Here is a 16,518-nt window from a genome sequence, read left to right as displayed (position 1 = left end):
ACAAGTACCCAAGTTAGAATCAACCTTAGTTCCCATAAAAAGAGCAAAAATTGGAATGGTGAAATACCTTCTGAATGTATTTCAGAAAAAATTTTGCAGTTCATCACCCAACACTCATTTTTGAGACACAAAAAGAATGTCAAATGCAGGCATATATTGCTTCTCAACTCTCCATATGCAATCAGCAAGTTATTACCAAAAATAATGCCAGGCCTCTCTTATAGATAGATAGATAAGTGTATTAAAGCCAAAAAAATTACCATGAACACAAAAAGAGCACAAATATAATAAACTTACATCGGAGATCATCATAAAAAGCACAAATATAATGAACTTGCATCAGCCATCATCAACAAACACTTAAATGAAACATACACTTAAAACAAGTTTTTTTTTTTACTGAAAGCAAGGAACAGCAATAAAACTTAAAAGTAACAGACATTAATCCATATATGTGGGAGATAGGTGCTGCCCCTTCGTCGGCCCTCTCTTTTTACGCTAAAATTGGACTTTTTGTCATAATTCTTTAAGAAAGACTGTTCAAACACAAGAGCCGTTGAATTTTAATAAGAAGTGTTTAGCGAGAACTTTAAGACAGCCCCCCTCCCAATTTTGTCTTACTATATATAAGTATTGATTATTCTAGTTTCAAATAAAAGAGAAAAATACAATATTTAATATAAAATATCATTCCTATCATGTTTCGTTCAGTGAATACTAATCTACGCATTCATTTTGATTTGGGTGTGTTCCAGACACCAATTACCTTAATTCAATTACTCTTAATTACCTTAATTAATTGATCCTAAGTTCTACTACATTATATTTATTTTAAAATGATAGATGAACCAAACTCCGCTCCTGTACATACTCATAATAACAAAAAAAAGGTAATATTGTAATCCCCTCTGTACAATAATTAAATCTTAAAAAGAAGTTTTTCTTCAAAAAGTAAAGAGCAAATTAAGGGCTTAAAAGGAGTAGAGATTTGAATACAGAAATCGAGCCTAAACAAAAAAAAAGAAAACACACTATGCAGAATAACAAATCAAACTTAAAACGAAAGAAAGTGCCCGCAATTTTAAGATGCTGCTATTCACCTCAAAGGGAATCCGTTGTATATTAGACTACTAAAAGTGCTTTGAAAATTGAAATAAATAAAAGCGTATATTGATTTTGTTAATTTTTTCATATTATCATAAAAATCCAATATATTCAAATATATAAAAAGTCAAAATATAATTTTCTCCGTGTAAGGTGTAAATTTGGCCCTGGCTTTTGAGAAATTTGAGGGGGCAGTAAAATAACAATTATTCATGGCAATTTCTGCTCCTTGAGTTTGATTTTATTATTAATTTTAATTTGTGTTTGTTTTGCGTTTTATTTATGTATTGATAATAATTTACGTTCGTTTAATTTTTTTCTTTAACAACCTGATTTTATTCGTTAAGTTTTGAGCCTTCAAACAACCTTCTGCGATCATCGTCCGTTCCATACGCTAAGGGATCGAGACTTAAGAATAATGCATTATATATATATATATATATATATATATATATATATATATATATATAAATTTTGCTACCCAAAATTTTGGAATAAAATGACATTGGATTGTTAATTACGATTACTGATAAAATGTTTTAGGTATTTTTTTATTTTTTTTTTACCTTATAGTCAAACCATCATGCTGTTATTCTATCATCTGCGCTTTAACGAACAAAAACGACTGATTTGACATAAAAATTTTTGTTATTCCTGAACATATTATTGATAAACTGTTTTGTGCCAGGACAAAAATAATGCAGATGTGCGAAACCAGTATAAAATATTTTTATTTTATTTATTTATATTTTTATTTGTTTATATAAAATATAATAATTATTTTAATTATTTATTTTATTAGAGAATAAAATAATTTTTCCTATACATACCATAACATTTTAAATAGAACACCAATGAGAACATCCCAAGAAAAGCATGTTTGTATAACACCTTAAGTTGCCGTCGAATTGCCAGATGTCAACGGGGTATTGCGAATAATAGCTATTCTGAATACCCCCTCCCTCCATCGTACGACTGTCATTTTTAGACATATGTAACTAATATTTCAAACTCTCTAAATAAGTTCAAATTCTCCCATAACAACAAAAACCTCGTATTTGATTGCTAAACTAAAAACAAAAATTTTAAACAGAGGCGTCGATATCTACGTCATTTGATATACAAGACACCTCTTTTAAATGTAGTTGGGCCTTCAAAGCTTGAGTAGTTTCATAGTATTTAGTCCCATTGGTAAATACTCAGCAGTGTTTTCTTAGCAGAAAGCTAGCTCTTAGAGTGTACCAATTTTGCTTTTACCACCTGCTAGTTCCCTTTTGGCTTTCCGAATATATAATAATGTGGAAATTGGAGAAATCAAATTATATTAGATTCTTTAATAAATTGTGACACAAACAGTGCGTTCTAGAAAACAATAGCCAAATATAATTAATGACAATTATTGTTAATTATAGTTAGCAATTTGGCATTACCTTTATCCTAAAATGATTCATTTCTTCAAATTCTTCACCTTATATGCTCATAATAAGCATTTAAGTCAATTTTTTAGTTTTTTCTGTACTTAAAATACAAAAAATCTTCTAATATCTGGTATTTTAGAAGCCATGTGATGATAAATGATTAATTACCATTAACGATAATCATGTCCTGGAACTCACCCCAAGCATATTAAGGGTCAACTATTACAATTATAAATTACAAGCCTGATTTATAAATGATTTATGTACCAATTATTCGAACATAATTCTAGAGGGTTTATTGACGAGGGAGCCAAATAACCACGAACTAAGTATTTTAAGATTAAATTGAGCAGGGGCAGCTTAGACATGGTAGTTAAGGGCGTAATTTGCTATGGGGCAGGGGGAAACTGCCCCTCCAGACCCTAGTTTGCACCCTCAGCTGAAATTTAGCTTCTGCAAAACTCTTGTCAAAACTAAGATAAGCCTGCATAATTCAAGCAACCAGATAAACATGTCAGTCTTCTTTAGTATATCTTTGCACCCCCCCCCCTCAAATATTTTAACTAAATTGCACCACTGATGGTAGTTGATGTCATATTACAATATTCTCCCTCAATCAGGCAAATCGAAATTATAGTTTCTCTTTTAAAATGAGAAGGGCAAAAATAGCATAGGTATGATATGGGGCAGGGGGGAAACTGCCCCTCCAGACCCTAGTTTGCACCCTGAGCTGAAATTTAGCTTCTGCAAAACTCTTGTATAAACTAAGATAAGCCTGCATAATTCAAGCAACCAGATAAACAAGTCAGTCTTCTTTAGTATATCTTTGCCCCTCCCCCCCCCTCAAATATTTTAACTAAATTGCACCACTGATGGTAGTTGATGTCATATTGCGATATTCTCCCTCAATCAGGCAAATCAAAATTATAGTTTGTCTTTGAAAAATGAGAAGGGCAAAAATAGTATAAGTATGAAATGGACTTTCAGCCAGCCAGATTCTTGAAAAGTATGTAGCTTGTAGCTTCATTAGCATTTCGCAAACGAGAGTGTTGAAGATCAGCTGAAACTGCTGTAAGTGGACATGTTCCCAAAACGCACAAAGATTGAACCTTAAGAATAATTTTATTAGACGGCCTGATGAGGAGGGGGTGGGGTGGAGTGAAACACAACTCACCATATTAGGGGGGAATTTACAAAACAAATAGTTCAAAGGCATATCATCAGAAGTGGTCAAAGTGGAAATTCTAGGCTGAGTGGGATGGAGGAGAACAGGGGCGTAGTTTGCTATGGGGCAGGGGGGAAACTGCACCTCCCTGACCTCTGTCCTCCCATATCCCAGTTTTGCCCCCAGCTTAAATTTAGTTTCTTCAAAAATCTTTCAAAACTATCAAAACTAATAAGCCTGAACTAAGAAAACTAAGTTTTCTTTGGTATATCTTATCCTTAATGGTAGGCTACTATATGACCATTTTTCAGTTTTCGCTGTCAGTTTCACTTGATCTGAGAAAATTGGCAACAAATTTACCCCCCTCCCCAGATTTTGACGAACTTACACCACTGGAGGAGGAGTGATAACCAGTGTGAAAAACTTGTGCAGGTTAGAAATCCTGCAAAGAATTGAAGGTGGCAGTAGCAGTTAACTTGGATATGGCAGTAGTAGTATTTAATTAAGGCACTTCTTTGTTTTGTTGGGGCTAGTCATCTTCCCTCCCTTTTTTTATTTAAAGAGCTAAGATTCCAGTAATCCTTTCAACTCTTGCTTTCTATTTTCAAGCACATTTTGACTTTTATGAAGTTCCAATGACTTTCAAAAAATGCGAAACAGCCCGATAGTTGATTTTTTTTTGACCAAGCAAAGTGTCATCAATAGCTAATTTATCAATAGCTAATTGCTCAGTAAAACCAGTTGATAAAATAGTATATCTGGGACTGCCAATAAGTACCTCATTACAGCATATCACTACATCTAAAGATGATTACATTAGATGAGTTAAGGGATATTATCTATAGTATGAAAAATAGTTCGTCCGGTAGTGACCTAGTGGGCCTAAAAATTCTAAAATGTATTTTCTTTTGTATATCTGGTGTTTTGACATCACTGATTAATGATTGCTTCCGTCAAGGAAGGTTTCCAGATTGTTTAAAAAATGGAAGAGTGACACCGGTTTATAAAGGTGGTGATAGAAATGATTTGGGTAATTATCGCCCAATATCAGTCTTGCCAGTTATTTCTCGTCTTATTGAAAAATGTTTTAGTAATCGGTTGACCTATTGTTTAGAGAAGTTTAAATTGTTGAATAATAATCAGTTCGGTTTCAGAAAAGATAGGAAGACAGAGGATGCATTGATATTTTTGACTAGTATAATTAACATAGCTTTAGATGAAGGATTTAAGGTTGGTGCAGTGTTTCTAGACCTACAGAAGGCTTTTGATACAGTTGACCATGGCCTACTCCTGGAAAAATGCGAGGTCTATGGGATCCGAGGTAAAGCTCTTGACTTTATACGGAGTTTCCTTAGTAACCGCTACCAGTTTGTAGAGATGACTTGTATACATTCAGGCCCCTGCCCAGTGGCTAGTGGTGTCCCGAAGGGTTCAGTTCTTGTCCCACTTCTTTTTTTACAGTATATTAATGATACGCCTAATTGTATCCCATGTTGTTTTTTTAATGTTAGTGATAGGGCCAAAAATCCCAGGAATGAGATGGTATCATTATTTTCTGATGACACAGTTGTTGTTAGTACCGCGAAGGCAGAAGAATTACTTCAGACATCGATGAAAGATGCTATTGAAAGTTTATATTCCTGGTTGAGGGTAAATAGATTAAAGATTAATCTGGGTAAGACTAATTTTGTTATTTTTTCCCGTTCACCAGATTTTTATCCATGGTTTCAAGATATTGCAACACAGTATGGAGCTTTAAAGCGGTTGTGTTCTTATAAGTACCTGGGGGTTTATATTGATGATGTTTTATCATTCAAGCACCATGTAAATTATGTTTGTAAAACTGTGTCTCGTAACCAGGGTATAATGAGAAAACTTAAGCATTTTTTTCCTCCTTTTGTTATGTGCCTTCTTTATTATTCCCTTATCCATCCATATATATTGTATTGTAGTAGCGTTTGGCTTGGAACATTTCCTTCTATTGCTCGGCCAATGCGAGTTCTACAAAACAACGCTGTTCGGCTGTTAGATGGCCTACAACCCCGGGATTCGGTACGAAACGTATATGAGCGTGTAAAGATACTGCCAGCTTCCGGTTTACGGGAGTTGTATACACTTCTGTTCATTTTTAGGATTCAGAGGGGTATAAACCCCCCGTGTTTTGATAGCTTGGCTAACCTGAGATCTTCTGTCCATGATTATGATACTAGGTCATCTGCAGAGATTAATATTCCACTGGTAGTTTCGGCCCGATCGATGTTTTCTTTGCTTCACAGGGGGATCAGAAGTTGGAACCATCTTGATCAAAATATAAAAATTATAGGTGATATTTCTTCGTTTAAGATTGTAATTAAAGGGATGCTTTTTAGTACGTATGAATTTTAGTTTTTTTTTTTTTTTAATAATGATTTTGGTAAATTTTTTTGGCTCCTGGGGGTGATGATTGTTAATATGATAGCAAATTTAATGAAAATGTTAAGGTTTAAGGTTTGTGGTGCTGTTTGGGGACTGTAATATAGATAGGTTATTATTTTTTTTGTTTTTTTTTTATTGTTTTGTTGTATTAGTGTATTTTTGCCACCCCCTTGGACAAATTTTTACTTCTTGGGGTGGGCGCTAAACTTATGTTAAATTGTTTGTTTGTTTAGAATAGATCTCTCTCTTGAACTATTATTAGTATTATATTATAATTTATATTATATTATAATCTATATTATATTTCCCTCAACAATTTTCTTCCTTCGTAGTTGTCAGGTTTCAAGGGCAGATCCAGGATTTTTTTTTCGGGGGGGGGGGGGGGTTACTAATTTTTTACTCAGTTTTCGACTAATTTTACTGATTTTTAACTAGGTTTTACTAATTTTCGACTTATTTTAGACTCGGTCAAAAATTTCGGGGGGGGGGGGGTTCAAACCGGGTAACCCCCCCTCCCCGCCTGGATACGGCCTTGTCAGGTTTTCTTCCTTTCCTGCCTAGAATTTAATGCGAGTTTCATGATGTCTTTTCTTGCCTATCTTGACACGCTTTCAAATTGTAAAAAAAAACTTATTGAGTTAGATACGCGGCACAATTAGTTAGATACGCGGCACAGTTAGATACGCGGCACAATTATATACTGCTTATCTTAAGTGAAGTGTTTTGTAATGTCACCTTTGAGCCCTTGATAGTGAGTACCTTTGTACCTAGCCTTTTGCGCTATGATTTACCTATTTTACTCGTGTGGTTCTCTGTCGCTCTCCTTTAAGGATTCCTTATTATTTCATGTAGTACTTGCTTTACTTTGCGTTCGAGGCTTCCTCAACACACAAAAGTGTTAATGCTGTTTTTTGCAATGAATATCAAATATTTTTAAAGGCTAGTACCTTCATGGAATACGATTTATATGACGAATAAAAAATTTGGTCACATGTTTTCTTAGTTGGAAGTATATGAGGAACGATTTGAGGATAGAGATATTGAAGCAGGGGATATTAAAGCTAGGCTCTAACGGGACTCAAATTTCACTTATGCAGCCAGATTTGACGTTGCCCGATAAAAAAAAGCGTTCTTGTGGACGCTGTTTGGATGCGGCTTGCTTCTGTTTTGGATCAAATCTAAAAATTCACTTCTTCGGCCGTAAATTTTGCGGATAAGACAAACTAAAGCTTCCGGCTATGTACGTATGTACGGCTATGTTCCGGCTTCCGGCACTTGTAAGAATGTACCGATGACATTCTGTTTTAAATCTTTGTTCCAACGAAGTTTCCTTCACAATAAATTTTCTAGGGTGACTTGATATTTTTTGCTTTTGATCAAAAATACCAGCCAGGCAAGGCCGTATCCAGGGGGGGGAGTTACCCGGTTTGAACCCCCCCCCCCCCGAAATTTTTGACCGAGTCGAAAATAAGTCGAAAATTAGTAAAACCTAGGTAAAAATCAGTAAAATTAGTCCAAAACTGAGTCAAAATTAGTAACCCTCCCCCGAAAAAGTCAAAAATTAGTAACCCCCCCCCCCCGAAAAAAAATCCTGGATCCGCCCTTGCAGCCAGGTATTACATAGTAACGTCTGAATGATGGACTGGTGACTGAATTTCAAGGGTGTTTTTCAGACACCTATTAATATTAACGATATTAGTTTATTTGTGATTATTTTCCTTCCAAGGCAAAGGATAACAAAAACATTCATCCATTTTAACAATTATAAATGTAAAATATGCTAAAATGTTCGCCCATTTTACTTATGGGGCTGAGCTTGCTGTTGTTCACTGTTCTAGACTGAAAGTAATAATAAATGATTAAAGATAATTATTTTAATTGATTAACTAGCTTTATTATTTATACTTTGTGATAAAGTACTTGAGGAACGCACCCCAGCCCAGCTACTGAAAACTTACAACTACCCACTTAAATTAATTTTTGCAAGCAAATTTAATCTCTTTAGTAGTCACATGGTCAGAAAGCTATTTGCAACAATTTTTCCCATCCATTTTACCTCCTCTGCCATGTCTCTTATGAGGTGTTAAGCACCCCATTTTATAAGTGGAGAAAAATACATATTATAAAATGTGCTTGTAGCTTAAAAAGATCTCCAGACTTGGAGAAGTCGTTTACGTTTAGTTACTGACTGTTTTTTCATTTGGTAACCGGAATTTTATCTAGGAAGCATCGAAATTTTCGGTGCTTCCTACTTCATTACCTCGTGATGGGGCTCCAGTTTTTCCAGGTATACAGCTGCTGCTGCTCTTGTCCTGTAGCAGTAAATACTTATTCTATACCTCCCTTTGGCTAAGATTTAGCCGTAACTTTTTTTTTCACAGACTGTTTTCAAAAAAGTTACCCCTAGCCGTTTAGAAAAAACGAACCGTTGAGTTTTTACAGCCTTTACTTTTACCTTAAGACTCTCTGGCGCAGAGGTGGAAGTGACTTTAATGAGTGAGAAGATTGGTGTAGCAGAAATTATTTAATTGAGATTGGGAGAAGAAAGAAAACGCAAGAAGTCTAAGCAACCGATGAGAAGTGGAAGGCTACACAAGTTGGGAGAAGAATTTCGAATTAAGAGGTGAGAAAAAAGGATATGATTAAAAACGAGAACAGATCAATGAGGGAGGAGAAGTAATAAACAACTAAGAAGTGAAAGGTAATCAAAAAGTGAGATTAAGCGACGAGAAGAAGTTTGAAGTGAGAATTTAGAAGCGATCAACAACGAGTAAAAGTGAAACCAACGAGTAAGTGATTAAGAAGTGAAAACAAGAAGGGACAAGTGGAGAGGGAGCATTAAGTGAGAAGAAGTAACAAGTGGTTGAGATGCGAGCATTCAAGTTGAAAGTGAGCAAGAAATGAGTAGCGATCAATAAGTGGATGAGATCATTCACAAGTGAAGAAGTGAGATCAAGCAATGAATAGAAGTTAAAAATTTGCCAAAAATTCGAACTGACTTCTTGCAGCCTTTTTTCTTCTTTTAGGCTATCAGGTGTAACGATATAAGTGATTTTAAAGTGCAAGAACATTGCTGTAGTGAAATTATTTTTTACCGAGATCGATAAGTGAGAAGAGCTCAAGAAGTGTAAGCAACTGACAAAAGGTGGGAGACGATACAAGCAGTTAGAAGAAGCTTGAAGCGATCAAGAGGTGAGAAAGAAGGATGTGATCAAGAAGCGAAAACCAGAAGTGAGAAGTGATTGATAAGTGAGAAGAATTAATAAGTGATTAAAAAGTTAAAAAGTAACCAAGAAGTGAATTCAACAAGGAGAAGAAATTAGAAGTGATGAATGAATGAGAGGGAATGGTAAGTGATTAAGCCGTGAAAAGAAGAAGGGAGAAGAAATGGAAAGTTATAAATAAGTGAGAAGAAGTATGAACTGGTTGAAATTGAGAAGTTATCAAGAAACGAGATCAAGTAATGAGCAGAATTTGAAAGTGAGCAAAAAGTGAGTAGCGATCAATAAATGAATGATATCACTCGCCAGTGAAGAAAAAGCGATATCAAGTAGTGAACATAAACTAAAAGTAGCCCACAAGTCAGTACCAATCTATGGGTAAGAAAAAATAACAAGTAATTAAGAAGCAAAAATAAGAGAGATGAAGCAGTTAGAAAAAGTTATCATGAATTTTGAAGCTATGAATTTGTGAGAGGACGTAATAAGTAATCACGAAGTATGGAATAGAAGTGAGAAAAAGTTAGAGAAAGTAGAGAGAAGAAGTTAAATGTGATCAAGAAGAGTTAACGCAAAAAATATTAAAGCAAGAAGAGCAATTCAAGTTAGATCAACAGCTATAAAAGTGATATTGAAAGCAATTTAACTCTTTATTTTTACAACAATTTTTTTTTTTTATATATATAAAACTGCCCCTAAAAAGAAAAACCTATCAGCTAAAGAGTAGGGAAACTATTTTGGGAAATTTAAACATACCCTACTAACAAGTTATTTAAAAAAAAGACTTACAGGCAGGATTATGTTTAGACAAGTTCATTAGCTGTTGTGATATTGTATTCGCTGGAGGTTCTGGCAAGAGGGCGTCTTTTCCTTTGTTTTGAGACTGAAAAAGAAAAATAAACTAAGTAATGCCATTCCATAATAAAACCTTAGCAAATTATAACCGTAAATCATGAGACCATGACAGCAATTAGATAGAGCTTCCCCGTTTACATATCCAATGTCTCTCTGAGTCAAACAAAGATTCCCCATTATTGCCCAGGATTTCGGTGCCAAATTTTGTTAAATAACTAAATAATAAAAAAAAATCGATAGCAAATAAAAGTCTTCGAGCAATTACATCATGAAGTAGCAAATTTACATAGAAGACAAAGGATAGACGTTAAGAAATGAGTAAAAAAAACCTTGAAATGCATGTCTAAGGGGTCCTAAGAATTTACCAAGGAAGGCCAGAGGTCCGAGAGGGGACTTCAGAGTCCCCCTTGAATACCACGGAAATAATAGGTCCAAAATTTGTGACGTTTTAGAATGCATGAGTTTCCCATCAAAAAAACTTTTATTTTAATCCTTATCCCCCTCCCCCCTTGGAAAAATTTCCAGACATACTTGAAATTCACCAGTTGTGAATTCTGATTCAATAACTCTAACAAAAAAGGCAAATATCCTGTTTTGATTTTAAAAACGGAGCTGGTATAAAAAATTATATAAAAGTTTGACATGGAAATTTGAAAAGTTGAACCATAACCATAAAAAGAAGGCCGTATTCAGAATACGGCCGCAACTAGAATAAGCTTTCGCATTTATACATTCAATATTTATGAAGTTCATGCAAAATCTCCCATTTATTGTCCTCATGCCTCTGAGTAGCAAACAGTCATAAGAATAAAGAACAAAGGATTTTTTTTAACTAACAGCAAGTTTTTCTAATTTTGGATAATTTTGGATTCTTTCAGTGTTCTATAAAACTAGGAAATGAAATTTCCAAAATAAAGTAGCTGAAATAACAGAAATTCTTGCGAGGTTTCTAATGGGATTATTTACGTCTGTAAAATTCTTTGCAGGCATGTTTTGGGGGTTCTACCGAAAAAACAAAAACTCCCCTAGAAACCAAACACATTACCGAAAAGATATCTGACGGTTTTTAGGGGGTTGCCCTTATATCTTTGGATATATTTGTTATTTGGAATTCTGGAATTCAAAACCCTGCCCCCCATAAGAATTCAATATCTGTAATATTCATCCATATTTCCGATTTTGTCCAACTCCCCATATAGTCTATGCTCTTAATATTCCCCTATACTTTCTAACATTTCTAACACTTTCTAACTTTCTAACATCCGCCTGTTTTCGGCTTTTTTTTTTTGTTACCCGTTCCCCTAGTTTACTTGCATAACCAGAGAATTCAAATTTCATGAGATGAGATTATAAAAAGTGTAGTTTACGTTAATTTTGGTTACCTAAGCCGGACACAGGAACGTACTCAGGGGGGGGGCCTCCGGCCCCCCCCCCAAAATCTCACGATTTTTTCATTTTCCCGTAATTTTCTGATTTTTCTCACAGAATAATGGGTTTGAAGGATTTACCCCCCCCCCCCACCGAAACAAATTTCCCCCCCCGAAACAAATTCCTGCTTACGTGCCTGGCCTGACATTAAAGTCCGATATCTCTTTGAATCTTATATGCAAACAATTAAAAAACTCATCTAAGTTACAATGTATTTATCGAATTATAAAAAGGCTTAGTCAGACTTGGCTTAATTTTGAAAAGTTTTGATAACGTAATAAATTCTGATAGTTAGTAGGTGATATATATCTATATAATAAAAAAATCACATCACATTTTGAGTTATGGAGCAAAGCATTAAAATGTATGACTACAGCCACCATAAACTTTACATCTAAAATATTAATATTCTTGAAACAGTTCGAAAATTCTTAAAACAATATTTTTTTTTTAAATAAGAAAAATAGTTAGCAGGAGAGATATTTCTTTATAAAAAAATAGTCACATTACATTTAGAGTCATGGAACAAAGAATTAAAATCGTCACTTCTAATATATCAATATTCTTAAAAAGTGTTCGTAGCTAGTTCAGACACTTATTTGCCACCAAAGAATCCGTTTTGCTCCGCAAGTTACCGTTACCGTTCCATTGCTAAGCTACCGTTCCACAAAACATAATAAGATCTGTTACCGCTCAATATTCAGTGTCTATTTCGAATTTTGTAGTACAAAACAGAGTGAAATTTAGGTGAGCAAATTTTTTTTTGAAGATTTATTTATCATGTAAATGATGGGAGGTAGCGTGGTCTCATTTTATCTTCTAGGTTGATGAATTGAAAATTGTGTCCCCAATATTAACTAGATATGCCTCTACCAATGGAACAAGGGGAATAACTGAACTTTAAGATTTTGTAAAAAAAAAATACTAACATAGAACAAATATTATAAATAATATCAGTCATTAACTTTTAAGAACTAAACCACATTGACATCAGTACAATATTGAAAAGCTAGATTAAATTATGAATATACTTTATTAAACCAAACAAACATAGACCCATCATTTTGAATAATTTTAAGCCAAAATTTTACCACTTTAGCGAATTGGCTATCATGATATTTGACCTCAAAACAGGTAGTTTGCGAAAACACTAAAAGGTTGAAGTGCCCAGGGTCATAGAAGACAAGCGACAGCAAGAACCACGACGAGTCGCTTTATTAAGAAAAACAACATAAAATTCGTTCGAAAAATGTATACGTTTGGTAAAATACAGGTAACTACAACAATATCTCCTCAAGGTAAGCTCTATTTTGTAAGTAAGCTCATTTGTGCAAACCATGGGATTGAAACCAAGAACCGACTAAAACAACCTAGATCTTACCGTCGAATTTTATTTTACCGATTTAGGATATTTTCCGACTAAAAGACATTATATTCATCATTATAAAGGTCTGAGATTTACCTCAAGATATTTAATTTTCAGAACATTTTTGTTTTCTCTTCTCGTTAACAAAAATACTTAAAATATAAATATTTCCTTTATTAATTTATTCTGACGTTCTTTAATGTATTAAACTGAAAGCTCATTCTCTAAGAAAATGTCCACTTTCATAAGTCAAACAACAAAAAAGTTATGTTGAAACTATTTCTGAGGGTTGGGCAAATTTGTGAAAAAATAGAGGGAAATATAGACAAGATCGTAAAAATTTTAACATCTCCAGCAGCAAACCTCTGAACTTTAGTGACTTAAAATCGACCCCGTGATTTGGAAAATTACACAAAATGACCATTTAATTTTCGCAACGCAAATAAAGGCATAGTTAGAAGGTAAATACAGTCAAACTCATCTAGATGATAAAACTTATATTATATAACCTTTTTAATCTTGACAGGGTCACAGGGTCTCCGAGATTTTAAGATTGTCTTTTCCGTAATTTTATTTTTTAAATCGAAAAGAATTTCTCCCCCTCCTCTGCATTCTATGCTTTTTTGTATCTTGGCAAACATCCAGGGGGGAATTCCCCCAGATTCTTGTAAACTGGCCCCCCTGCATCTTGATCAAATGTTCCATGAAATTAAGTGACCTAGAAAATTTCTCATATAATGACAATATTCGCAAGGTAAATTTTCTAGATGGCAAAAACTGATATTCTCCAGTCTTTATATTCATCTTGGTCGATCGTTCCATACAATTATCATGATTAAGCTTTATCATAGCTCCAAATATTAGAATTGTATCGGGAATTAAAGATTATTGTTAAATTGGGGTTTGGATTTATTCTCCAGAATGAATAGTTTGTGCATTCTAGACGGCAGATCGAAAACAAATTATTAGATTACAAAAATACCTATTTTCTCTGTTTTTATTTTCACTTCGGTCAAAATCTGTCCTTTCCTTGTTGTTTGTTATTCTTCCTTTCTTTTGTAATAAACATTTTCCAAATCCGAGTCAGACTCTCATTCCAAAATAAATGCATATTTTATTACGCTATGTTGATTTGAGGCAAAAACATTCTCTTTTCAGGAAACTGAGACAAACAGTCAAAGGCTTGCATTGTTTCTAATGGATATAAACAGGATACATTTGTTATTCCCCAATCCCTCTCCCTACTAAGCGATATCTGGAATATATCATTCGTATATAAATAATTGCCTTATGTTTGTAAGCAATAGGATACACCTACCTTATGTTTGTGTAATGACCAAAACTAGTCAGCTTTGATTAGTCTTAGGAGGGTATTTCCAAATTCGATTACCCCGAATTGGAACATAATTGGCTATCAATCAAATAGAAAGTACAAGGATGGCTCAAAGAGGGAATGTTTAGAAGAGAGGATAATTCTTAAGAAAGGAATATTGTTGCCGGCACCCAAGTTTTATATGCCCAGTAAGCATAATTCATTTACATAAAAAGAATCACGCAGTAATTGAGATCGCCATTAAAATTTTGATTTTCAAAAACAAAAAAGGTCAACTTTTTTTGTTCTTTTTTAGGAAATAATAAAAAAGTAAAGTTTAGACCTTTCGGCATAGCATGGATAGTATCTCCAGGATTTTTTTTTTTTTTTAGTTCAAACTTTGCCATTTGATTTCTGCTGAACTATATTCAAACAAAGTGAGTAGAGTCAAGCACTGCCGAGCTCAAATCGGTATTGCAGTAATTATTTCAAGGGACAAAAGGTTCCAAAATAAGGCCACTAATTTCGAAATATTTCTCCACATTCAAGTAATCTGTGCCAAGTAGGTTCTCAAGGAAAGGTGAGAGAAATTGGTCAATTGGATGTGAATTTAGAAGCAATCAAAACATTTAGCTAACAATGGAAAACTTGTTAGCGATCAAAGGTCCATTTGAATATTTCCAGCTGCTTTTATGCACGAATTATAGAAAAACAGTCTTAATTTTAAACTGACATCTTTTTGGGGTGATAAAAACTACTTGAAGGGAGGTAAGGAATTGGATTTTTCTACAACTGTCTTATATATCTTCATCGGTGTCTTGTAGTGAAACTAGGTTCATTGATAGTTCACAAGACGCGAAGATTCTTTAACAACAATCGATTTAATAGACTTGAGAATCAAAATAAAAATAAACGCTTTCACGTTACAGTTCGTTACTGAATTATGGGGTTTAACTTCATGTAAAATAACTTCTTAATAATAAATAAAGCTTTATTTGATAGTTTAAGCGAAAAGCGTCCAGGATTTCAATAAAATTTGGGGTTTCAGGGGAGGGATGAAAATCAAAATAATGCCAAATGTTAACGAAAATCCAGGTGAAATTTAATTTTCAAAAAAGCTTAACGTGATAGAAAAGGAACATGATGGTAATTTTTTAGATTAGTGCCGAAAAATGTATAAATTCCAGCATTTACTTCCCGTATTTTCTTTTTCGTAGTTTATGTACGATGCTTAAGACTTTAAAGATCTTGAAACGTAACCGATTTTGCGACCAAATATATATACCACAACAAATTACTTTTGTAGTAAGCAATTTTTTCTCTCCTTCAAAAATAAAAAAAGAAGTAAAAAGTCCTTAGAGGCAGTGTATCTTAAATAAGATTATCCATAATTGTTTCATATCAATATATAAGTTAATACCGTAAATTTTTATAAAAAAAGAAAAATGTTGATGAATTTTTTATTTACAATGTTTGATTGCTTTGTATCCCAATAATTCTTGGTATAAATGAAATTAATTATCTTTATCAAAACATCAAGAAAATTATTCTGAGTCCCTTGTTTTCTTTCATAATATAGTATATTTAGCTGAAATTAATTAAACATAGTTTAACGATCATAGCCAGCTTTTTCTACAATCAACAAATTTTAACACTGGCAGTCTGTACTTAGGAACGACAAATGGTGGCAAGTGCGGCGTTTCAAGCAAAAACCGAATCGGAGTTGGCTAGTGACTGCCTATTTTAACAGTTGATATGAAAGAATGCGAGGGTACTGGTGCATTATATGGGCAATTCGAAAAATTCAAGTTTCGTTAATGCTAATAAAATAAAATAGGTTGGATATATAATATTTTATAAACAAATTTGGGCTATATATTTGCACATTAGGCGTGGGGGGGGGGCTGTAAAACATAGCATATATTAAATACGTAGCCTAACCTAGGTACTTCCCCACCCCCTAAGCTCCAAAAAAAAAAACAGTTTAAATATCGTAAACGCAATGAAAACAACGCTTTGCATTGCATTTCTCTATAGCGGTCTTGCAATTAACCCGTCTGGCGGTTTTTTGTGACTGGTTTCCTTGTACAATATATAAAAGTGACCGTATAGCGTACCAGTACCAGTGCGAGTAACTTTTAAGATTGGGAACTAGCGCTAGTTTTGAAAAGAATCCCAAGCGTTTTCTACTGTTTGGCTATTTTAAGCGTAATAATGTGACAAAATTAGTGCAGCTA

The 16,518-nt window shown here is 33.8% G+C and overlaps 1 protein-coding gene across 1 annotated transcript in view; it reads right to left on the bottom strand.

The window, feature by feature from the left end:
• LOC148944248 (uncharacterized) overlaps window positions 1-16,518 on the bottom strand; it is a 270,221-nt gene that overhangs the window by 68,528 nt on the left and 185,175 nt on the right. Inside the window, exon 6 of the mRNA XM_089100235.1 lies at window positions 10,110-10,203. Coding sequence (XP_088956361.1) covers window positions 10,110-10,203 — 94 coding nt within the window. The remainder of the gene's footprint in view (window positions 1-10,109; window positions 10,204-16,518) is intronic.

This window comes from Artemia sp. Qi Xiang Cuo, chromosome 14, assembly GCF_049724085.1.
Source record: "Artemia sp. Qi Xiang Cuo chromosome 14, ASM4972408v1, whole genome shotgun sequence".
In the NCBI taxonomy this organism is placed as follows: Eukaryota; Metazoa; Arthropoda; class Branchiopoda; order Anostraca; family Artemiidae; genus Artemia; species Artemia sp. Qi Xiang Cuo.
Note: the sequence above shows the minus strand (reverse complement) of the source record. Positions and strands in the feature narration are given on the sequence as shown.